The following is a 24,011-nucleotide window of genomic DNA, read 5'->3' on the forward strand; positions in this document are numbered from 1 at the left end:
CCTTCTCTCTCTCTCTCTCTCTCTCTCTCTCTCTCTCTCTCGCTCTCGCTCTCAATCACGCATCTGCAAATACATACGGTACATGTCTCACTCTCTGTCATACTTGTTGCTTTCATTCTCGCACGAAAACCGTTTCCTTTCTCGTACAAAAAAAGATTCGATCGCGCTGGACAATGGATTGGTCTGAGCTCGGCGAAGAAGCACGGCGATTTGGATATCGAGATAAGAACATATTCCCTGGAATCTGGAAATCGAAATATACAAATAATCAAGAAAAGATGAAAATTTTTTTATACGACAAAATAGAATTTACTATAATTTTGTAGTTAGTTCAGTTAGTTTTTCATGTACTCTGTGATCAAATTACGTTTTATTAGCGTGCATTATGAGAAGACGCGTGCTTCTCCGCAGATTCCATCGTGGAATGAATTTCCAAACGCTCGAAAGGATGCTATCATTGTTGTATACCGAGGTATGGTTATGAAAAGCCGGAAAATGTAATGAAACAAACAAAAAAGCGGCGCTCTCGTGTTTTGACTTGACTCATGATGCAACTCGGTTTCGACTCGAAATGGGAACGTGTTATTGTGTCGTTAAGGATACTTGACTTGGATGCTTCGCAATTTATTTACTTACTTAAGCTAAAAATATAAACGACCGGGAGTCTTTATCGGGTCAGAGGCGTTCCACCGAAGTTAAACGATGTAGGTACAGTCTGAGAGTGGAAAGCATATCCTAGAAAAAGGATAAAATAAGAATTAGTTTCATAATACTTGGGATTTATTTGTGTTAGAGATAAAAAAAGCAATTTTCCTTCATTAACAATTTGTTCTAGAAATGTGAAATATTTCTTTTGAAGAGACAAAATGCTTTTAAATGTTTTTTATAATTCTCAAAGAAATCTAATTGGAATTGATATTGAATTAGTCTAAAGAACTCACCCCCACTCTGTTCAATTCTTTTACTTTCTAGAGCTGCTTTGCGTTGATCTGCGAGGAGGATAATTTCCTGTAACGCCTTTTGTTGTTCCGAAGTCAAGTGATCAGTTAATACTCTATACCAAACTGTGTCTGATACCTCAATATCTAAAATCATAAATGAAAATATTATATGCGTATACATACATATATATACTTAATAAATGTATTTATGAACATGAATCTGCTTACTTTGCATAACTTCTTTGAAAACAATATATTCATCTTGGTTCGTGTCTTCCGAATCTAAAGGTGTTACATAACATTCAAGAGGAGTTTCCTCATTGGCATCGTATTCGGAATCGTCACCGTCATCGTCTGATCCACGATCACCATGACCATCTTGAATAGAGGCTGATACATTGAAACCATGTTGCGTGGACGACCTTGTCACTTTTTCTTGTAGCTTCTCCAAATATTCTTGACTAGCATCATCGATTTCATCTTCATCCGATGATAATACCTCTGTCAAAGTATAACAAAATTTGTTATAATAGATAACAATGTAGTTAAGATAAAATAACAAGGAAAATGGTTAACCTCGCTACTTTTCCCTACTTTTTTGAACACCTTCAAAGGGCGTGAGTTCTGACTTAACACAGATGAAAATTACCTTCGTCGAGATCGCTATCGTCGTCGTCGTTTTCTTCGTCATCTGTGTCAGACACTTTAGCCGCATAGGCCCTCTTTAAACCATCGAAAAGTAGGATTAAAGACGGTATGATTTGTTGAGCACATTCATTTACTGCTGCTGGTCTCGCCGGACCCATACTAATTAAAGTACACAGTCCAAGAACACAGAGCTTCCTGTCGTGTAATCTGGATACATGCAGATTTTTTGTGTGTATTAAACGGTTTGATTAACAATAAGCAAATATTTAATTGTATTCAATATGCATTGAGTTTTAGGAATATTAGGAAGCATTAATAATATGTCGACTACTAAGGTACTTTTCTTATTAAAACTGGGTACAATTACTATTACTGAAACTATACAACACTTACCCCAAGAAACAGTCTGTGTCATGTATCCATTGCTTGATAAAGTGAGATGCAATTGGTTCTGTTGACTGCCCGAAGTTTCCTTGCAATCTATCCATTGTTTCGAGACACAATGCTGGATTGTAATAAAGAGCCGCTATCACTACTTGCAAACACATTGTTCTTAACTCAGAGGTTTTCACTTCACGCATTAAGCGCTCCAGTACCAATTGCACGAGGGAAGGTATACACTAAAAAAAATTACGTTCAATCCGTTAGTTTGAAAATCAAAGTACTTGTCGATATAAAAACTCTGAGAATAGTCTACCTGATCGATATGTCCTTTACATTGCAGGATTATAACCTCTAACAGTTTGGCAGCATGACATTCTGGATCTTCTCCAGCATCTCCAGTTAATACCTGGCAGGTAAAAATGAAATGCTATTTTTAACGAAAATGTTTCTTTAATTTTAAGAAAAAGTGATCCATTACGTACAGCCTTGCACATATTAAACATGGCCAACACATGGTTCTCATTCGAGAGGAATGCTGGGGTATCAACTGTGATGTAATTGTGAAGGGCGGGCATCATATCGATGAAGTACTCAAATGCGTCTTTCTGGAATAACTGATACATCCATTCTAAGACTTTCCACATGTCTCCTGAAATTGTCTGTCCAGTCAAGTCATAGACCAATGAAAGAGCTTCCTCGTAGAAATCTATGAAGTTGAAAAGGATAAAATATAAATATAAATTGATGTCACAGATACTTAACTGTGATACACTTAGCTTCACAATTATATAACTTACCCATGACACTCTCTCCGAAAATATGTGCAATAACCTGAAGCACTATAGGCTGTAACTGGGCCATAATTTGTGGCTGCAATATCATTGCACCTAATAAAGTTTCTATTGTATTTAACAATCCCATGGCGGTTATAGCTTTCTCATCACTGCCTTCGTCAGTTTCGAGCACTCGACTGAAAGTCGCAGCCTAAACACGTGTAATAGTATTTAGCATCTTCTCGGCTTACTCTGCCCAAAATTGACCAAGAAAGATTTATACTCACTAGGTGCTGACACATTTGTACAGCAATTGGCATAAGCTGATTCGAATATGTAGAAACAATTTTCTGAATTACAGTTGTCAGATCGTCGTTCTCAGTTTCTCGTACAATGTTCAATAATTCGAGAGTTATTGGTTTGATCAAAGGTTCTATATACTTTTGTGCTTTATCCTGAGCAGAGAGGAGCATTTGTAAAGCGATAGCAGCCTCTACCTTAACCGGTAGATCCTGGTCCGTTAGAAGAGCATTCGTCGTTAATCTAATGGCCTCAACTAATATTTGCTCCTGCTTGAATTTTATTTCGGAGAAGTAATGTAATACCCAACATGCCTGAAATAATTGATTTCAAATTAAATACACTACTACAGCAAAATTTTAAGCCTTGTATTATATGGGGAAATATAATTACTCTATTGGTAACCTAAAACATAATTAGGAATAGTACTCACTCTGGCCCTCATGTGTCCATGGTGGCTATTGAATTCAGGGAAAACATATTGCAACAACATTTTATCCATCTGTTCCTTGTAGATCTTCTTCTTCAATAACACATCTGCTAAACTTCCAACCTAATAATCATTTTAGTTGTTAAAGATGTCATAGAAATATATACAAATATTAGAAAAATTCGGTCCTTTTTAATTGCACGTACCATATGCAACGCACCGTCCTTTTGTCTGGGATCTGCGTTTGGACTAGTTAAAACTTCCATGCAAAATCGCATGGTTTCTTCGAGCATACCCTTACGCATTTTGCAGGCGGAACGTAGTAAAGTCTGTGCTGCAGTTACCGGAGATACAAAATCTTCAAAGATATCTGAAAACAACAATAAATTTTATTATTTTATAAAACAGTGAAACACGGAATGCACACGTAAAAAGAAAAGTTTGATTATTGTTTTACCAAATTTCACTCTGATATATTCATATGGATTATTATTCCAAAGCTCCTCGTCTGAAGCAGAATATGAAAGGATTGGGAAGAGTACGTCGCGAATAATCTCGAACATGTGTGGTTTCAAGAATTTCCATGAATATGCATGACTTACTCTGTAAATGAAAATTAATAGACTTTCACACTGCACTGTTTCGAAAAACGCATCCTTGTAAGACAGGCTGTTAATCAAAGCCCTAAGACTTACCCCTGATTAATGTAATTAATCGATTGCTGAATCACCCTAGGTGACACGTATATCTTTCTTCGGTATTGATCCAATATCTTCAAAAGAACTTCAAGTATACCTCCACTGAAAGTTCTCAGGTACCATTCAGCAAACTCCTTATATTCTTTGGTTACATGCCTGGGACTGCCATATCTGTCGAACATCTTATGTAGAATGTGAAGTGCCCATTTTTTACACTTCCACCATGGTAATTCAGCTCGTTCATCGTCATCCAAATCTGGATTGTTCGTCTCGGGTGGAACAGGTCTGTCGGCTACTTGTCGCACTACATCCATCCATTGGGAGAAAACTTCTTTCGAAATCAAATCCAGAGGAAGAGTGTACTGAAAAAGGAAAATAATAAAAGTAAATAAAAATGACAATAATAAGCAAAATAAATTAAACAACTAACAAAATGATCAAGAACCATAATACTGACAAAATATTAAAATAACAATTTGAAAATATAAAGGTTATGTACCTGTGTAAGTGCAAAGAATATTTTTAGTATTTGTTTTTGCAGTAAGACTGACTGTTCTGAGTTATCTGGCAGAAGTCGTAATATCAATTGGTAAATCATAGGGAACAAGAGATTCATTGCTTCATTCAGTGGCCCTCTATCCTCTGCTTTTTTATATCTAAAAAAATTGTTAAAGATACAGGAAATTGTATATACTACTAAGTTATACCTAAGTTTTTTTATGTAAATAACTTAATAAAATACACACTCGAAATTTTTAACTAGTTGATAAAGTGCTAAAAGAACACCTGGCCAGCAGGAAGCATCTGAATTTTGTAAATATATTGTGATTTTGTCCACTATTTGTGTCCATCTTCCAGGGAAGTCATGTTTTACAATATTATTGACACACATTGCCAATTGTACTCTATACCAATAAGAAAAAAAATCTGTTACTATAACATTCAGACACATTATGTAGTCTGCAAATATAAATCAAGCGGATAGCGAATAAGTATATCAGTTGCTTGCCTGATAAGTGGTGGTGCATGCACAAGAGCATCAACAATTGCATCACGAATCATGGCTCTGTCTTGTTCATGAATGCTGAATTCAACCGGACCATTTTCACTTTCTCTGTCAGCCCAACTTTTTGTAATTAAATTTTTCAGATATATAACTCCTGCATTGACACAGAAATGTCATTAATTAATTCTTACTTGTTAATTGATAATAATCAATCTTATTAATTACCAGCATGTTGCACAGGCATATCCTCTGCAGTCATTACCACTTGGAGTAGTGTAGGTGCAAAACCAATAATTTTGTGAATCTGAAAGCATTTTGTATATTATAAATTTGAGAAACTCTGTAGTTATTAAATATATTATGGTGAAATCTGCTATACAACCTGATATAATAACTATTATTTCTCCTTTATATTTAATGTAATTGTAATCAAAACTACAATATTTAATACAAGTGGACATTATTCAACAATGTTATCCTTAACTCATTCCGACCCTATGATTATTAAGTACACAAAAACCATTGATAGTATCAAAATATTGTAATCTTACATCAATCAAACTAATATCAAATCATAAGAAAATTGTCAATACATGTATAGTACATACAAAGCAATATAATCAAAATATAAATGACTCAACAAATTATACAAGCTGGAACTTTATAATAAGCAAAAAGGAATTATAGTTTTTATTCTTATAAAAACTTAATAAAACTAGAATGATAGAAGAATCTTAAAGTATTAAAAAACCAGTCTATGTATGACCAACTGGAAAACAACATTAAATAAAAAACTTGTAATTAAAAATAATTGAATGAAAATGATTACGAATTTGGTTAAAGGTCATTTTCGAAAGCAGAAAATAATGAACACAACCGAAATAAAATGTTAGTACCAGTAAAAGAAAGGAGATCGTGTTTAAAAATCATCTTAGGTGATTAAACTGTAAATTACAAGGGGATGAAGAATGGTAAAGAAAAAAATTATCGCGAGGAGGCACATGTTTCTGTCGAAGTATTAGCCATTCGAGCACGTTTCTCGATCAGTTGACCGACCTGATTTAGTTGCTCTTCGGCTTGCTTCTGTTGCGCTGGGTCGATCGTGGCACGCAACAATTCTGTCACTTTCCGTACATCCATCTTGTGATTAGTTTTGTGTTGGTTGACGGTGTCTAAAATTTTTCACTGTTCCGCACGAATTCGACCCGGCGCACTCACCTCGCTACTCCCTCGTCACGTGACACAACAATATGGCGCCGGTGAGCCGATCTGTGTTACATCCGGACATTGAACATACAATGATTAGAGGGCATACTAGTAGGTACATTCTAGTCGCAAAAATCTAAAATTTGTTCACATTAACGATAAACCTGTCATAACAAAACCACGTGACTTTTTCAAGGTATAGTGGGGTAGTGTAACACCTGTAACCTGTAACACATGGTCGTATATACAGGTTCGGAAATTCCCGTGGTGAAGTGATCCATAAACATATGTATATAATATATGCGCTGTCTTATGGTAGGGATGAGGTTGGCGGTAGAGTGAGAGGATAATACATGGAGTCATAGACTTCTCTTTCTAATGGGGCTGTTGGTCGGGGATTTCCTACGGCTATATGTAGTGGATGCATTACATGCGTGCAGCACAGTGCAGCGTGCAGCATTCCTTCTCCTCATCGCCCTCCAGTCGCTTTCTTCCCTCCTTCTGCGATGTGCGAGCAAGAAAGGGGTTACTCCAACGCTACTTCTGTCCTTCGGTCTCGTTTCATCCCTACCATAAGACTGTGCAGTATATTATATATGGCTATGGTCTATGATTTATCCTTAATGTGAAAATGATATAGATAGTAAACTGCGTATAAAATCACTGAAAACGTATGCAACAGCTATATTTGTTTATAGGTCATTGGTCGGTCAAAACATTGTGATCGTAGTATTGTATGTATGCATCATAGTTGAAACTGCACTGTACGAACGCTTTATTTTGTCGATTGCAAAAGATACGAAACTAAACGCAACGTTCGAACAAATTCTCGGCGAATGAAAGTATTATAAATCGAGTTTTGAAACTACAGGACACTGACATGTTGCAATTAATAAATCTTCCTGATATTGTTTTGGAGACGATCCTGTCTAACCTTACATACGACGAAATTGCTCGATACAGAATCGTAAGATTATTTTCCTATTTCGTGTGTTGTCTCTTATATTAGTAAGAAAAATTGTGTAACCAGTTCTGAACAATTTCCATGTGAACAGGTATGTAAGCAGTTTGATCGAATATGCAAGAAGCTACTGAACAGAGGTTTCAATTTAATGGAAAAATATCATGCACAATGTTTACGAGCTGTAAAACATCAACTGCCACGAAGGGAATCAGAAAGGAGAAGTCATCCTTTGGCACGTCATTGTGATATATTGACAGCAATTGAAACAAGAATATCTATGTTATCCATGACTTTTATCAAATATGTGGATCTTAATCTGTGTTGTTTTATCCCTGGAAAGGTGAATAAGCCAAATGTTCTATAAGTAATGTAATCTTGTTTTTTAATTTCTAATGTATTGTTTTGTACTAGGTAATTGATGAAATTTTTCGAGTTCTTCGTTTGATTCGAGATTCAAAAACTCCACCCAGAGCTCATGAAATACTTCAGGAGTTAAGAGATATCAGTAGCATGGCTATGGAACACTTTGATGAAAAAATCTTACCAGATCTAAAACATAGTATTTGTACATCTGTTGTCAGTAATGTAGGTTCTTATGAACTACCAAGTGGTAGCTTGATGATTTCTCATCATACTACAAATCTAACTAATACAACACTGCCACATAATTTTAATTCAGATCAGCTGAACCAAACCTTTAAAAAAATATACAGTCGCACTAAAAAGAATAAATTGTCTGTTTTGTCTATGAAAGGTCAAATAAGTAAAATGAAACTTAGAATGAAAAGGCAAGGCTTCCAAATGAGATTGCAAAGTTTGAAACTGCAAGAACAGGCAAAGAAAATACATGATCAGGATACACAATTGGCAGAGATGAGAAAACATTTAGAAGAATGGGAACAAAAAATGGTCGACTTAACAGCTGGATTAAGTCGTGCCAGAGAAGAAACACAAAAGCCTGATTCTATTGAGACTTGCAAAAGAAAATTAATAGATCAAACGAATGAATTGCAAGCAAAAAGGTGTAAGTTGGTGATAGAAACATTGAAGTCAATACTATAGAAGCTTGAACTTCGCGTTAACTTGTCCTTTGTACATAATATGGTTGTATATGAAAAGCAAGAATATTATTCTATTTGTATTTTGCATTTTTTATGTTATATTTGAATAAATTTAAGTGTTTCAACTTTCTACATACTTAAATGCAACCTATGTAGCTGTTCTCAAAATATAATTTAAAGTTATTCAAAACTATGATAGTAAAAAGATGAACCATCATAATCATAATATTATATAAAATAAAAAATTAAATTTTAGATTTTATTTAATTTTGATTAAGTATATTTAATATCGTCGAACATAAACATATTGAATCTGTTATGTTTAAAAAACATTCATGAATGTAACTAAAATTTATAAGAAAGGTAAAATATGGTATAATTTTTTCATTTCTAAGGAGGCATATTAAAAACAAATGTGTGAATACATATAATGGACTGTGGTATTAAATTATTGTATAAACTTATGATTCAATCACTAAGTGTATTAAAAATTATAATAGAATACAATAATGTAATTTATGTATTATTTTAAACATGCTACTGTAATATGAATATTCATTGAAAATTGAAAGTTTATAAGATCTCAACAAAAACTGATAACATGTATTTAATTCGCTTTTTATTTATTTTATTTGTAATAATTCTTCCATTAACATAACATTATTTTACATTAGTTAAAATATTGTGTAAGATTTCATGTAAAGTTAGTGACAATAAATTATTAGTGATATCTGGTGCATATACTTATATCTGCATGTGTATATTCTGTTTTGTTTAACATTTTCAAGAATTTATCTATATATGTTATACAATATTTCTGATGTTTAGCAATTTCAATGGAATTCAATGGTAATCTTAGAAATATACAATTGCATGTAATTTTTAGTTAATATAACAATAAATATATTTTACTCTAATACGAACCTTGATATTTGATTAGTGTTGTGTTAGATTATAACACCACTTTATTTGTAACAATACAATTTATGTATCACCAAGATATGATAGGATACTTTCCAAAATTGATGCAACATCATTTAAAAAAGTTACATTTACAGATTTTGATTGGGCATCTGTAATGGAAACTGCTGCAGAATCTTGTGACTAAAAGAAGACAATATAAAATTAATTGTTTGTAATTATTAGAAAAAAGATTTCAAAAGATAAGAATATGTTACAAGATTTTCCACATCTGATACTTCAGTTGAACTCGTGTTGATGCATAGTTCCTTAGAGTTTTCCTCGTGTATGTTGTCTGATGTATCATTAGATGCACTTGCATTTTCGATAGGTGGTAAACGCACTACTTCATCGTAAATGGCTGCGTGTGCATGTTGCAAATAACTTTGCTGTTTCATTCTTATATTTTTTCGTACAGTATTTTTTTCCACTTCAGGTAACACAAAGTTATAAATCATGTTTGCCACTAGTTCTTCTTCTGCTATTCTAGTTGCACTGAAATATATAAAACGGAAGTTAATTAACAATAATTGGAAATATTAATTTTTCAATATATTACTTGTCATCTGCATATTTTGCTATTTTATCCACTTTATCGCATAAGTTCACAATATGTTCTTTGGCTGCTTTATCGGATACCCATTCGATGCCTTCTTTTATAACATCCTGTAAGTAGGTTTCCACAGATTCTTGATGGACTTTTATAACTTGTCTAAACATTTCATCGAATTCTCTACGCCGATTATATTCTAACTGACGCCGTCCAGCTTCTGCCGCTTCTCTCATAGCTCTCTCTCGTTCAGCCAATAATGCGAAAGCGTGTATTCGACGTTCATCTTCCAGTCTTAATAATTCCTTAAAAGTAAAACAACAATCATCAGACAATATATACATCAGTGACTTAAAAGAAGACGTACTTTGCTAAGGAAATTTAACATTGCTGAAAGAGTCATTCCTTCTAAAGAGTTAAGGACTTCACACAGACGATCCTCTTGTATAGATCTATCATTCTGTAAGCGTAATAATTCCATTACGCGCTCTCTTTCTTTTTGACGTCGCTTTTTACTTTCTTCCTCCATTCCGTGAGACGATTGCAATTCTTCAATCAATTCTCTGCACCTATTACGACCTTCAAACATCTATAAAATAAATTGATTTACATATAAAAGTTAAATTAGGAAACAAGAGAATCTGATGATTACCATACACTGAATTGCTCTTCCTCTAACTATCTTTTGAATAAGCATAGACAATTGGTCTAAGTGTAGGTCTTGTATATCTTCTGTATGCTTCTTATATGGTGTGGAAGGCAAAGACGGTGGCTTATATTTGCGTTTCAATAATGTTGGTGTTTCTATTTGTTCTACATTTAGTCTCATTGCCTTTAAGTCATTGTACAACTGTTTCAATTTCTCCTCTGTCCATCTTGTTTTTCTAATGCAAAGGTCAAATGATTTAGGCTTTGGCCTAATTGTTTTCAATTCGTCAAGTTGTGGTAGCCAACTAGGCAATGTATTCATTTTCTCTGCATCTAATTCAACATGTATAACAGAATAAAGTATACAGAGTTATATTAGAATTATATAGAAATACATTTACCTTCAATAACTCTGTCTTTCAGTAACTCTTTATTTATTATTTCATGTCTCCTCTGTGGATGTTCTCCATACAGCATTTGTGGTGCATATATTTCAGATGCTGGATCGGCATGTTCTTTAATAATGTCACGTTTACCGGATCGTGATTTTTGGTAATGTTTTTTATGAAGTTTCCTTAAGTTCCTTCTAAGATTATGCCTAACAGAATTTACTTGTTTGTCTTTACGTTTAGATAAAGTATCTTTCAATCTATTGAAACGACCTTGTATCTTTAATTCTTTCTCAGATTCATGAGTTCTAGTTATTTTGTCCATTAATTCAAGTCTATGATCCATTATTGCTTGAATCTCCTATATTAGAAATAATATTTTTGCATGACATTGTACAGTTACAGAAAATATACAGATATTATTACACTTTTATAACAAAATATTTACTGCTTCTCTAAATGCCCATTCATCTACTTCGATTGCCGTTAAAATAGCTACTCGCATTTGTATATTAGCTGGTGTATCCACAGGGGGCAGAATCATTTCCCATTTCTTTTTCATTCTCATTCTGTTAATAACTTCTAACTCGTGAACTCCAGGTGGTAATCCTTGGTTCCAAGTTAAATGGGCTATTGTCAATACTTCAGGATCATGCCCTAAATGTTAATGATTGTATCAGCATTTAAACGTAAATCATATATTATATTATTTACCTGGTTTAATCTTATATGGTGGGTCCCATGGTACAGTTTGTGTATCACTATCTCGATAATCTGTTTGAGTTTCCATATTTCTGTACAGTTCTGGCTTGGATGAAAATGCATAACATTGTTTCTGTGCATTTCTTACTACGTCATTTAGAATATCATGATCAAAGCGTTCTGGAATCTCTACATTTTGTGTTTTTGGTACTAAAAATGGTATAATTGGTCGTCGATAATATTTGTGATTAATAGAACACATGACATCATCTGTTTTATGATGTTTAGCCATTGTCCTAGAAGTATGAAACATAATATAAATATTTCAATTATCCTTCATTAGATAAGAATAAACGTATTCTTTATCAATTACTGAAAGAATTCTACCTGCAAAAAAAATTTTTAATTAGTTTATCAAATTCCAATTATTATTGATAACTTACTTAAAGTCTGAAACCCAGTTTTCTTTTTCGTTATTAAATTGTTGAGTGCCATTATATTTCAAGTCTTTTAAGCCACTTTTGGAGAGAAGATTCCCGCACGCGTTCTGTAATATTATGATACATGAATTTCTAAACTTTTACATAGAAAATTGAAGAATAAAGTAACTGTACAGGGAAACTCACAAATGTACAAGCTGTTTGTACACTGGATATTTTAAATTTCGGTTTTTTACTGCATGTAATGTAAGTATTCTCTGTATTAACAATCATGCACAATTTAAATCACTTAACTTATATCAGGCATGATATAGAATATATAACTTACGGTTCATTGCTTGCTTGCTAGTCATAGTCATTAGAAATTAATAACTACAGCTGGTATTTTCATAAAATTAATTAACCACTATGCAGAATATAAGAATGCAATTGCCGTTTTTTATTTCAAAGGAATGAAATCATTTCATAGTTGTTTAGCAAAAGCTTGGATATTATACAAATATTGATCAAACACTAACTTCAGAATCCTTAAGCAAAACCTCATATTCTATACTAATCTACACCATTCTATAGTAATAAATGAATAAGGGATTAACAAATTTTTAAAAAATCACATTGGTTGTAATATATCTCTTATATTCTGTAATTATTTTACATGTAACAGTAATCAATATTTACTTTCTTTCGTTATAAGTACATATTTTAAATATTATAGACAATTTTCTCTAGATAGAAGTATACAGCCTGCAAAATAAATATAGTACATAGATAGGTAATCCCATGATAATTGTTAACATCTTGCAATAAAAAAGTATGATATATTATTAGGCATAAACATTGTAGGTTCAGTATATTAGTACAACACTAATTAATAATATAACTTTTTAAACAGTTTAATCCTTGAGTAATTGTTACCAATAACTCACTGAAAAAGAGATGTTTAATTTTGTATTGAAACTGTTTAACGATTAAATAAATAGCATACAATTCAAACACTGATTAATATAAACAGAAGTTATTTAAGACTGTGTTTTGTGAAGTGTTTTAAAATATCCATTTCCATGTGAACCCAAGTATTCTGACCAACTCTGATGTAAAGAAATATTTTTACAACTTTCATTAGGCAACATATCCTCTGGACATGCACATTCCAGTTTCATTCTGTATATTGTCATTTGTCCAAATGAAATTTTTAAATTTTCCCGATCAGTCATTTCTTGGTACATGTTATAACTAATACCGCGTTCAGCTAAACATTCTTTAACAAAATCATCCTCGTGTTTATATTGTAGCTTCTTCTCTGAAAGCACCTTTTTCCTATGAATACAATCTAAATCCTCTTGTATCAGCATTTTTGGTATTTCAGAAGATGTTAACACAAATGTAGAAAATACCAAATCCACAGAAGTCGTGCCTATTGACTCTGAAGTAGAGGGTAACAATATCCCAGTCGTTGGTTGCTTCTGTATACCATATATCCGATACATTCGATTATTTTCGATCTCTGTTTCTCGTTTCCTCTTTTGCCGGTGTACCTTATTAGGTAGTTTTGCTAAAATTTTCAAATTTCCTTTAATAAGTTTTTCCTTATTTTGATTTCTTAGTGACTCTCGTTTAAAGATTTTTTCTATAGTGGCATCTTCTTCCATATTTTCTACAACATTAGGAGACTTCTGGGTATATGTCTGAACAAATTCCTGAAATGTATTAGTATTATTCATTATGTTAGGATTCTAATTGAAAAAGAATTTGTAAATAGTAAAAAGAATTATGAGAATATCTTACCATAGAACTCAATTCAATCGAGGTATTCGTATTATTTGTGATACCTGACACAAAATCAACAGTTCGTTTTCTCAAATTTATAGTTTTCATGTCACTTTCTGTATCAATTTCTACATCAAGATTTGAAACGTAATTATTGAATTGTTCTAATGTATTTGTTTCGTTTATGATAATTGATTCATTACTAAGTACATCATCTATAGAATTATTTATATTCTTACCAGAGTCTGTAATGGATATGCTGTTGGTATCGCTTCTTTGTTCTCGTATTTGGTCTGCCTGAGAATAGTCCATGGACTGTTCTTCCCCTACATTAATATTACTCTCACCGTAATATGAGCCATCATAATCTTTACTTTCTACATTCTTTTGTGTCCATTTATTTTCATTCTTCCAAGTATAATCATCGTTAAAATTGCCTGGATTTTCATTTTGAAAATCAGTAGCTTCGAATTTGTTATGTGATGTATATTTACCGTACGATTTATCAAGTTCCTTATTCATATTACCTGACTGGTTTTTCTCATTTCGACTTTTATATGTTTTAGGAGATCTTTGGGATACAAACGGTGTATCTGCGTATGCGTCTGTTCTAGAATTCAAGTCATCAGAGAAATACAATGATATACCAGGTGGTCCGACATGTTGACTCAAGGCATATAAGTTTGTAGTCAAACTAGAGTTAAATCTTAATTTACAAATGTCAGCACGTGTTTCAAATGTAATGATAAGATTCTCAGTTTTAAGTGATTGGTATTTTTCTTTTTCTGCTTCATAATTTAAACATTCAATTGACCAATGTAAAAACCAATCATTTCCAAAACCTTCGACAGTAACAGACAAACCGGACATTTGTTTACTCAAACTACCTTCTATTGGTTTCTCGAGTAAAGGTTTACCAGTTTTGCCATCTACAATGGTCGTGATAGTATAATTATATGTAGTAAAGTCTGAGCCTATTTGATGTTTTACCATGAAGTCTGGAACATTATCATCATTGTAATAACCAGGAATAGGTATGCTTATTACTTTAGAATTAGGAACTGTATAATTCCAAATAGGTTCAAATGTTAGTCCATTGTATACTATTATTGTAGAATTAGACATAGCAGCAACAATATCTTCAACTCCATCCAAGGTGATGTCTACTAAAACTGGAGGCAATGGAGTTCCTCTTTCTGTATCATGATGTAGTTTTCGCAATTTCTAGAAAAAATTAACATGATTACTATATTATTCTCATTTATATATTTATCTTTAAGAGTGAAACAAACAACTTACCATGTTACCATACATTAAATTCACCTGAGGAACTACATATAATCCTCCTGCTGATTGCTTTTGACTAGTAGTTACAAAGACAAAAATACTTTCTCCATCTGGATGAACTAATTTCTGAGGTGCTAAGAATAATTGCTCTGTATTTGGCAAAATTGAACTATGTATAATACTTCCATTTATCCCTGATATTATTAGAATTTCACTTAATTGAACTTCTGTTGACTGTATAGTATGAGATGCAATAACATCTCCAACTTCATCTCCATCAATATCCGCAATGAATTTAGCATCATAAATATCTGCAAGTTTCCAATCCTCAGAAGGTTGCAATGCTTCAACCGGTGCTTCCCATATACTAGATCCATCCTGTCCATTTATTGCATGAAGTATACCACCATGTCCACATATAATGCAATCTTTGATTTTATCATTTGTTAAATCCAAACCACAATCAACTGAATAAATTGCATGAGCTGTCCAATGTGTCCAGAGTGTATCGCCTGTCTTACCATTCAAAGCTAAAACTCCACCATAACATGGAATTTGGCCATCAAAGTAGGATACACAAATATATTCTGGAGTGTCCATTGTATCCAATCCTGTGTTTTAGAACAAGAATAATGTCTTAATCAAATACTTTCATTACTATTAAATATCTATTAATAGTGATTTACCTCATTAATTGAAGATCAACAAAATTATAATTGTACAAAATCAAAGTCTGTAAGCGAGAAAATAAATATAGAAGAAATTAAAGGTAATTGTGTGATATCGTTCCATCACTTCCTAATATTAACACATTGACTGCCACATGAACTTTGTGGGTGTATTTTATAAATAATTAAGAGAAATGTAATAAAATTGTCAGACACATAATAATAAATTATCATTTTATAGTACTGTTCATTACTGATTTGACTGATTTCCATATTAATATTAAAAGTTGTATATTGATTATTTGTGATTCTAGTGGCATTAAACATATTAAATACATATTATTATTTCTATATAAATAAGAACCTGTACTAAATCCAACAATGATATCTTCCACTCCGTCTTCATTAACATCACTGCTTCTCAGTGGAGATTCAGATGTTAGCTTTGGTAGTGATTTAGTCCATACAATGTTTGTTGCAAGTGATGTACATGGAATAATATTAGACTCATTCAATGTTTGTTCAATACCATGAGACAACCAGTTTTTTAAAATGGACATTGGCACAGGAATTATATTTACAATATATATACATAATGTAATCAAGCTTAACAGTATTATCAAAGCCATGAGTCCAAAGCAAAGAGGTATATAACAAGTTCTGCTAGAAAATCTATATGTCTCAAAACTATATGATTTTTTACACTTTCTACGAGGTGCCATTAAAGGTCTTTTAACTCCTCCATCATCATCTAATTTTAGGCCTCCATTTTTTCCATCTCTGATGAATACTTCATCATCAATGTCTGTTAGATCTTCTTCATCAAATCCATCTCGGACAGCCAATTTTGGCAAAGCTGGATAGACAGCAGACATACTTTACAACCTACAGAATGTTTACAAATAACGATTAAATTGACCATTTAAGAACTTAAAATTAAATTAATAAATTGACAATAAAATATACTTATAGCAATTTATTATACATTGAAACATTGTACATTCATTATTACAATCATAAAGGTACAGAATAAATAAACATTAACTAAACGTGGTAATATAAAATAATTCAATATAAAAATACAGAGCATAATATTGTGGAACAGAATTTTCTCGCGCATTATAAATTATTCTTAAAGTACCTATTTCGCATTACGATATTCATTGATTTTGTAATAAATATTAGAAATATAACGAAAATTAAAGTCATACGTGGACGATTAATATAATAATTAAATTTATTGTTTATTTACGTGTTCTCAGAAGGTGTCCATTAAATTGCATTAAACTTGATTAAACTGCAAACAACAAAGAACGATCCGTTCGCTAAGAAAATGTATAGATGTCGTGTGTGGTCGTGTGAAAAATTAAGTTAATGGCTCGTTCATAACGAGTAACAAGATGAAAAATAATTTAAAGACCTAGGAAAATTTTTTACTATTAATAAGCATTATTATTTGAATTTTTTTAATTTACACAAATTGTAAGAACTTTTTATCTGTTACTGGGTATTCGAACAAAATAAACACATTCTAGTGTTCCTAGGGTATTCATTTTTTAAGGCGTTTCTCGACGTTGTGAAGGAGACATTACCCCAGATTGCCAACTATTGTTGACTGGGTTGACTGGGTTGACTGGGTTTACGCTTCTTTCAGCAACCGGTAGCGTGTATAGTACCGGTGAATATTAGTCAGAAACAAAATGTTGCACGCGAAATTAAGGTTTGCGTTTTACATTGCGACTTGTTCCTTTTATTTGAGTTTCGTGTATGCCAATACTCAAGCATCTTCGAGAAACAATTTTGCAGAACAACTTACCGAAGAGAATTGGGACCGTATGCTGATCGGAGAATGGATGGTGGAATTGTAAGTTGAATTGAATCTATGTCGTCAAATTTGATGGCGTGTCAAAAATTGTGTTAAGGAGAAGGAAATGCCCATCAATAAGTTATTTGAGGTCATATAGATTATCGAATGAAATTGAATCCTATAGAATGAATAATTTAATTTCATTCGAATTGACTTTATATATAACAAAATACTACAATCTATTTAATTTTGAAACACTGAAACTTTAAGCTCCAAGTGAAAACAGTTCTGTTCAGAAAATATAACTTGAACGTCTTTTATTTCAGCTATGCACCATGGTGTCCTGCTTGCAAAGCACTTGAACCTATTTGGGAACATCTCGCTTTGCAGAAGAAAAGCTTGAATATCAATGTTGGAAAAGTTGATGTTACTGATTCTCCAGGTCTTAGTGGAAGGTTTATGGTTACTGCTTTACCAACAATATATCAGTAAGCATTTGTTTTTCTTTTCAAAGATAACAATATAGAGTTTGATATAAAACAAAAAAAAGTAATAAAGTATTAAATAATTCTATTGTTTGTTTTTAGTGTCAAGGATGGTATATTTAGGCAGTACAAAAGTCCCAGAGACAAAGATTCATTAATTGAATTTGTATCTGAAAAAACATGGGAAAAAATTGAGCCTATTCCTGGTTGGAAGAGCCCAACTTCCATTCAGATGTCTGTTATTAGTCAATTTTTTAAAATGTCACAAGTATTAAGGGCAAGTAGTTTTATCATATGTTTTCGGACAAGTTTATGTCTAATTAAACTTCAAACTTTGTTACTTGATTCATAACAAATGAATTATGTAGTAATAAATTTATTCTTTTAGGGAGTACATAATAAACTCATGGAAGATTTTGGACTGCCTACATGGGGAAGTTATCTGATCTTTGCTGTTGCAACTATCGTTTTAGGTGCTATATTAGGACTGGTAAGTTTATATAATCTACAAATCGGAAGCTGAAATAAAAATTGTATTTCATAATTTGCAGTTTATTGTTTGCCTGATTGACTTCATATATCCACCAAAGCATGTAACACTTCAAAGCAAAAAGAAACAAAAAGATGGTTCCGGTGGATTTATGCAAGAAAAAAGTATACAAGATGAAGAAATTGTTGAAAATGTTAAAGACGACTTGGTAGATGAGGAGTCTGAAGGTGACGTGGATGCAGAGGAAAAAGAAAAAGACTCTGAAAAAGATTCGAAGGCTGAGCCGAGTAGTCCAAACGTTCGCAAACGTAAGCCACGCAAAGCTGACTAGACATACTATTTGGATGTATGAAAATATTTAACATCTGGAAAGATATGACGAATGGTATTTAGCAGTTTGTAATGTCAATTCATTTTCATAAATGAAAACAAGGACATGACATTGTGACTTAATAACAATGTTTGAAAAGAAATTGTAAGATTTCGTGGAGAGAAACGGGAATACTAAGTTCTATTGATAACTCATAGTTATTTGAAATATAAGATATTTTCAAACGTGACAGAGAAATCTTGATTTCATGTGAAACAGAAAATTTTTAAATGTGAAAAGTACTGTACCTCAGGTATTACTCTTTAGTATCTTAGAACAACAATCGTTATAACAATGAATAGATATAGGATATTTTACCCAAAAAATTTGATGTCTTTAATTAAGTATTGTTTCAAAATGTAGAGAAACACTTGGTACTCCTGTTACAAAAAACTTCAAATTATATTGATATGAAATGCTTGTTTCTACTGCGTTTCTATATTTTTTTTAAAAGAATTACTAAAATTAACAATATGAATGCTTAACATCATAGTTGACTATAAATAACTAATATATTTTCCTGTACAAACCGTTTATTTATAATTTTTACATACAATATTGCAAAGTGAATAAAGAAATATGTATTATTTATATACACATACACACACACTTTTTTACATAGTGGTATAAAGTATTTGCTTGCAAATTGTAAAAAACATAGTTAAGAATTTATTAGATAAGCGCACCAGCTTTAAAATTTTTTTAATGGATTGTATTTACATGTGCATTTTCTGTTTCTATGGAATTGTAAAATTTGTACGCGACGTTTAATACATCGACAAGTAAAAAGATCAATTGAGCTAAATTGAATTGTTTGTAGAATTATTTTAGAAGGGAAGACTATCCACGGTATTTTAATAAATTTCTAATATATATTACGTGACTGAATTTCTAGTAAATGTAGTTTTAAAGTTACTTTCTACAATACATTTTAGTACAGGAATAAAGATATTAATATAACAAAAAATATTTGTATTTGTACATAACTTGTAATAAGTACACTTAAATCTGTTGTATGAAACTTTTATAGCGCTTATATTCTATACAAGGCAAATTTTTAGGTAAATATATCTTGACATATACTATCACAAATTAAATATATATGTTTGCAGAAGAACATGAACTGTTGACACAGACTGTTTGCATTTACAATATTTATTAGTATTTTACATACAAAATTACTCAAAAATTTATAAAATGTCTTCCGTAGATGTTACTATTTCCATTATAAGAACCCATTCATAAAATCCATGTTAATCATCTGCAACATTGCATTTCTTTCATTATATGTATTTGATTGATTTCAAGATGTATTAATTTTAGTTTCATTACTACATGATTTTATGGGGCATTCATAATTATTTTTAACATTCCTAGAAAAATGAAATATATTTTTACAGGAGAATTTATGTTTAATTATACGAGAAATGATTAATTTAACTAATTTTACTATCTAGTAACTGGACTGCGGACATTTATGCGAAATCCTGTCTTTATATTACTTTATAAAAATGAAAACTAAATGAAAAATTTTTTCATTTATTCATTAACTGTATTAATCTTTAACTAAGTAGGTTTTGCATGTCCACATTTGGTATAAATATATAAAATCCGCAGTCTAATAATAACATTTGTAAAACTGACTGTCTAATAAATGTATTAAATAGCTGTTGTAAGTATGTATTATTTGTGAAAGTTTATATCGCTTAAAATTCCTCACTTAAATGGCGCCATATTCATCAATACTGATAGTTTTATGGAAGAATCTGTTGAAATATTAACTGTACAGAAAATATTATTATAAAATCTACAAATTTTATTTTCATTTTGATTGATACGTTAAATAATTTTAAATGAATAAGCAGTTTTATTTAGCCAATAAGAATTACGACCAGTGTTGTAACGGAAGTGACGTCTGCAAAATCTGACCATTCTTACAATTTTAATATTAAATAGGGAGAATGTTATATTTAAAGCGACATATTTTATTTCTTAATGAGTCAAAGATTTTTATTGAGTCTTTTGGCTTAGAATACGTCTTTAATTCAAATGATAAATATTAAAACATCTTGGAAAGTGTTTGTGAACATAGCACGCACGCGTGGCTGGAGAAATCCAATTCGGAACTGCACGCCTTACGCAGAAGCCTAACGAACGCGTGTTGGACATAACCTCGACAATTCCATAGTCGACCACGTTTAGGGTTGCACACTGAGTTGATTTTATATTATTGAGAAAGTATACGTTTGTTGCTCTCAAAACTATTTTTGACAGAAAAGCGATTATCTATCAAGTTATTAATCAGGTAAGCTATAGTATATTTAATTTAACTTAATACAAAAATTAGAATAACTGATACAGAATTTGAAGCATTAACCTTGGTCTCTGTTACGCCTGTTTTCAAGATTTTTTTGGAATATCGATTTGTATTATAGAAATTATGATAGTATCATGTAATCTAATATTTTGAATACAAGATACAATGTGTAGGTTAAATATAAAAAAACACAATGTACTTAAACGACTTATAAAGTAACTTTAAATTAATAATGAGGTCTTAATCTCTTTCATGAACAAAGTTTTTTTATTGTATAGTAAATTAATATCTGTAGAAGAATATTTTAGATAATAAATATTTTTTTACGTAGGACGACTTAGCAGATTACCGACTATAATTTTGAAAAAATCAAACATGGTTAAGAACATAAAGAAACGCTCGATAAGCGAGAGTGAGGTAGCTACGAAGCCGAGACAGGAATTTGTATCAAAAAAGAAGAAGCCAGAAAATGGATCTGTACAAAATGGACAATCAAATAAAGAAGTTAAAAAGAATTTGCCACAGAAAGTGAAAGCTCAACCGAAGCCAGGTGTGGGAGTTAAGAAGGACGTAAACGAGGTAGTTGCAGAGAAAACTAAGAAACAAACATCAAGTAAAGTTGATAATGAAGAAAAATTAAAGAAAAAGCAGGCTTATCGTGAAAAGCGTAAACTGCTGAAACAAGATAACAAGCATGGAGTTAGATCTGATTTGTCTATGGATGACATTACACGTAAGATTGAGGAGATAGAAAAGCGAGGAAATCTCACAAAAAGTGCTAAAAGAAAGTTAGCGCAACTCAGAAAATTATTAAAGGTGAAGGAAGGTACATATGTACCTAAGCAACAAGTAGCAAAAAAGCAAGCAGAGAAAGGAAAAAACGAGAAATCTGTAGAAGGTGCAAAGAAAAAGCAGGTCCAAATTAATGCAGAGAAGAAAAAACAGGTACCGGAGAAGGTTGAAGCTAAGGTAGTCAAGGATAATAAAAAGAAAGATGTTAAACAAGGTAGTCTGCTTCTTGTTAAGCAGAAGGAATCAGAGGATGAGGATGAAGATGATGAAGATGAGGAAGATGTTGAGCTGGATGATGACGTGAGTGAAGATGAAGAAGGAAGTGAAGTAGAGGGAGAGGAGGATGAAGACGTTGATGAGGATGATGAGGATGACGACGTAGAGGGGGATGAGGAGGAGGAGGAGGATGAGGAGGAGGAGGAGGCGGATGATGATGATGATGAAGATGATGAAGAGGATGAGGAAGAAGTTAAAACTAACATTGTTCAAAGTCCGCAAGTAAAAGAAAAACCTAAACAAAATACAGAACAGGATGGAAAAAAGAAGAGATTCGTTCTTTTTGTTGGAAATCTACCATACACGTAAGAATATTTACTGCTAATTATTTTAATTTAGTGTCCGTTATATACTTTACTAAATGCGTTTTTACGTTGCAGCGCTACTCAGGAAGACATTAAGAAACATTTCTTAACTAAAGTTAGCGATGTAGTTGACATCAGGATACCTAAGAAGGATGACAATACATCAAGAGGGTTTGCTTATGTAGAATTGACTAACAACATTGACTATGAAAAAGGACTTGCTCTGAACAATTCGTTCGTGAACGGCCGAAGAATAAAGGTGCAATATTCCGGGTCCAACAAAAAGGAAACAGTCGCAAAAAATCATAAATTGCAAGCACTCCAAAAAGCAGGAAAATTAGCCGGTGGACACAAGAAGTTTAATCAGAAGTCCGCTGGGAACAAGGGGAAACCATATATGCAAAAGACGAAAACGTAATTGTTGAATGAATAAGACGTATTGCACATCAATTTTTAAATATCATCCTAATTGTTACACTATCCAGATATCTAGATTTAAGTTTTTTATGTATACAACACACTGTAAAGATTTATGTTACGATCAGTATAGATAAAACGATTATCTACTAAAAGATGTATAACTCAATCCGCGAAACTTCAGCCTGATTCCAATGACTGTGTTTACGAACTCATTTTAAACTTTATACATGTACATTGTAATCACGTGTAATCTTAATTGACATTTCTGGTAAGGTTAAAAATATAGATTGTTATTTCTTGACATGATCAGAATACAAAGAGGTTAGCTAAGCAACTTGGCGTATCGTGAAGAAATGTCTAAATCGGAAATCAGGCGTACAAAGAAACAAAATGAAACGAACTATTCCGTAAATTTTGAGGCAACGGTTCCGTGGACGAATGAACTTACAGATGTACGAGATTAAGAATAATAAGTGTACTATCTACATAACTATGGAGTATACAGATAAAAAATAAAATTTTTCCTCTTAGGAACAACTCCCCGATAACATTATCTTCCCGAAAGAATTGAATCTATTTTTGCGAAATCGGATTCAGGTGAAATATGGTTATAAATTAATGGTTTAAGTAAAATAAATACAATATATGTTTTTTTAAAAAAAACTCCAAATAAGGAGAAACATCTTTATGTTGAACTTTACAAGTAAATGTTACTAACACTTTTGACATTGATAAGTAGTAACAATTGTGACACGGTAGGATCTGACTGCTGAGAATGGTTGTTTGCGTCGAGCGCTGGAGGAAGCGGAGGAAAATCTTCGGAAGAAGCAACCGGAAGTATCCCAAGCAGTACCGATTTTAGGGAAACCGAATGAAGTAGCCACCGCGAAAATAATCGAGCTTAGCAAACGGTGCCGAGAACAGGTG

The 24,011-nt window shown here is 32.2% G+C and overlaps 5 protein-coding genes across 5 annotated transcripts; 2 read left to right on the plus strand and 3 right to left on the minus strand.

The window, feature by feature from the left end:
* Nucleotides 1-7: 7 nt before the first annotated feature.
* Nucleotides 8-6,388, minus strand: LOC107188978 (importin-7). The gene is made up of 19 exons (XM_015577390.1): nucleotides 6,237-6,388; nucleotides 5,406-5,484; nucleotides 5,184-5,334; nucleotides 4,921-5,079; nucleotides 4,674-4,830; nucleotides 4,172-4,536; nucleotides 3,934-4,079; nucleotides 3,683-3,846; nucleotides 3,480-3,599; nucleotides 3,034-3,360; nucleotides 2,771-2,957; nucleotides 2,456-2,679; nucleotides 2,287-2,379; nucleotides 1,983-2,209; nucleotides 1,591-1,796; nucleotides 1,170-1,442; nucleotides 942-1,085; nucleotides 637-735; nucleotides 8-244 (listed from the first exon to the last, which is right to left on the minus strand). Exons 1-18 carry the CDS (start codon nucleotides 6,318-6,320, stop codon nucleotides 668-670), a joined length of 3,174 nt encoding a protein of 1,057 aa, XP_015432876.1. The 5' UTR covers nucleotides 6,321-6,388; the 3' UTR covers nucleotides 8-244; nucleotides 637-667.
* Nucleotides 6,389-7,138: 750 nt separating this feature from the next.
* On the plus strand, nucleotides 7,139-8,412 carry LOC107188940 (F-box only protein 28). The gene is made up of 3 exons (XM_015577341.1): nucleotides 7,139-7,353; nucleotides 7,442-7,690; nucleotides 7,762-8,412. The coding sequence occupies exons 1-3, from the start codon at nucleotides 7,267-7,269 to the stop codon at nucleotides 8,410-8,412; spliced, it is 987 nt and encodes a 328-aa protein (XP_015432827.1). The 5' UTR covers nucleotides 7,139-7,266.
* Nucleotides 8,413-9,395: 983 nt separating this feature from the next.
* On the minus strand, nucleotides 9,396-12,453 carry LOC107188941 (protein MAATS1-like). The gene is made up of 11 exons (XM_015577342.1): nucleotides 12,429-12,453; nucleotides 12,287-12,357; nucleotides 12,104-12,207; nucleotides 11,673-11,956; nucleotides 11,407-11,615; nucleotides 10,971-11,319; nucleotides 10,574-10,902; nucleotides 10,289-10,510; nucleotides 9,931-10,226; nucleotides 9,590-9,866; nucleotides 9,396-9,515 (listed from the first exon to the last, which is right to left on the minus strand). The coding sequence occupies exons 1-11, from the start codon at nucleotides 12,451-12,453 to the stop codon at nucleotides 9,396-9,398; spliced, it is 2,286 nt and encodes a 761-aa protein (XP_015432828.1).
* Nucleotides 12,454-13,119: 666 nt separating this feature from the next.
* LOC107188942 lies at nucleotides 13,120-17,140 on the minus strand. Its single transcript, XM_015577343.1, has 5 exons — nucleotides 17,075-17,140; nucleotides 16,187-16,707; nucleotides 15,167-15,765; nucleotides 13,937-15,091; nucleotides 13,120-13,833 (listed from the first exon to the last, which is right to left on the minus strand). Exons 2-5 carry the CDS (start codon nucleotides 16,695-16,697, stop codon nucleotides 13,120-13,122), a joined length of 2,979 nt encoding a protein of 992 aa, XP_015432829.1. The 5' UTR covers nucleotides 16,698-16,707; nucleotides 17,075-17,140.
* A 300-nt stretch (nucleotides 17,141-17,440) lies between these two features.
* On the plus strand, nucleotides 17,441-23,622 carry LOC107188943 (glutamic acid-rich protein-like). Its single transcript, XM_015577344.1, has 7 exons — nucleotides 17,441-17,686; nucleotides 17,956-18,117; nucleotides 18,217-18,391; nucleotides 18,503-18,604; nucleotides 18,666-18,921; nucleotides 21,623-22,664; nucleotides 22,740-23,622. The coding sequence occupies exons 1-7, from the start codon at nucleotides 17,523-17,525 to the stop codon at nucleotides 23,080-23,082; spliced, it is 2,244 nt and encodes a 747-aa protein (XP_015432830.1). The 5' UTR covers nucleotides 17,441-17,522; the 3' UTR covers nucleotides 23,083-23,622.
* The last annotated feature ends 389 nt before the right edge of the window (nucleotides 23,623-24,011 follow it).

Source organism: Dufourea novaeangliae, unplaced genomic scaffold (genome assembly GCF_001272555.1).
Source record: "Dufourea novaeangliae isolate 0120121106 unplaced genomic scaffold, ASM127255v1 scaffold125, whole genome shotgun sequence".
Classification (NCBI taxonomy): Eukaryota; Metazoa; Arthropoda; class Insecta; order Hymenoptera; family Halictidae; genus Dufourea; species Dufourea novaeangliae.

Excerpts from the sequence above, each read along its gene's own strand:
- LOC107188942 (XM_015577343.1), bottom strand. The coding sequence starts at position 16,697 with ATGTCTGCTGTCTATCCAGCTTTGCCAAAATTGGCTGTCCGAGATGGA. Across the intron at positions 15,766-16,186 it reads CATTGTTGGATTTAGTACAG|GATTGGATACAATGGACACT; the intron begins GTTCTTATTTAT and ends TCTAAAACACAG. Across the intron at positions 13,834-13,936 it reads GAAAACGAACTGTTGATTTT|AATCCTAACATAATGAATAA; the intron begins GTGTCAGGTATC and ends TTTTTCAATTAG.
- LOC107188941 (XM_015577342.1), bottom strand. The coding sequence starts at position 12,453 with ATGACTAGCAAGCAAGCAATGAACC. Across the intron at positions 12,358-12,428 it reads TAGCAAGCAAGCAATGAACC|AGAATACTTACATTACATGC; the intron begins GTAAGTTATATA and ends TTGTTAATACAG. Across the intron at positions 10,227-10,288 it reads TGTTAAATTTCCTTAGCAAA|GAATTATTAAGACTGGAAGA; the intron begins GTACGTCTTCTT and ends TTTACTTTTAAG.
- LOC107188978 (XM_015577390.1), bottom strand. The coding sequence starts at position 6,320 with ATGGATGTACGGAAAGTGACAGAATTGTTGCGTGCCACGATCGACCCA. Across the intron at positions 3,361-3,479 it reads ATGGACACATGAGGGCCAGA|GCATGTTGGGTATTACATTA; the intron begins GTGAGTACTATT and ends CAATTATTTCAG. Across the intron at positions 2,210-2,286 it reads GTAAAGGACATATCGATCAG|TGTATACCTTCCCTCGTGCA; the intron begins GTAGACTATTCT and ends AATTTTTTTTAG.
- LOC107188940 (XM_015577341.1), top strand. The coding sequence starts at position 7,267 with ATGTTGCAATTAATAAATCTTCCTGATATTGTTTTGGAGACGATCCTG. Across the intron at positions 7,354-7,441 it reads AAATTGCTCGATACAGAATC|GTATGTAAGCAGTTTGATCG; the intron begins GTAAGATTATTT and ends CCATGTGAACAG. Across the intron at positions 7,691-7,761 it reads GTTGTTTTATCCCTGGAAAG|GTAATTGATGAAATTTTTCG; the intron begins GTGAATAAGCCA and ends GTTTTGTACTAG.
- LOC107188943 (XM_015577344.1), top strand. The coding sequence starts at position 17,523 with ATGTTGCACGCGAAATTAAGGTTTGCGTTTTACATTGCGACTTGTTCC. Across the intron at positions 17,687-17,955 it reads GGAGAATGGATGGTGGAATT|CTATGCACCATGGTGTCCTG; the intron begins GTAAGTTGAATT and ends CTTTTATTTCAG. Across the intron at positions 18,118-18,216 it reads GCTTTACCAACAATATATCA|TGTCAAGGATGGTATATTTA; the intron begins GTAAGCATTTGT and ends GTTTGTTTTTAG.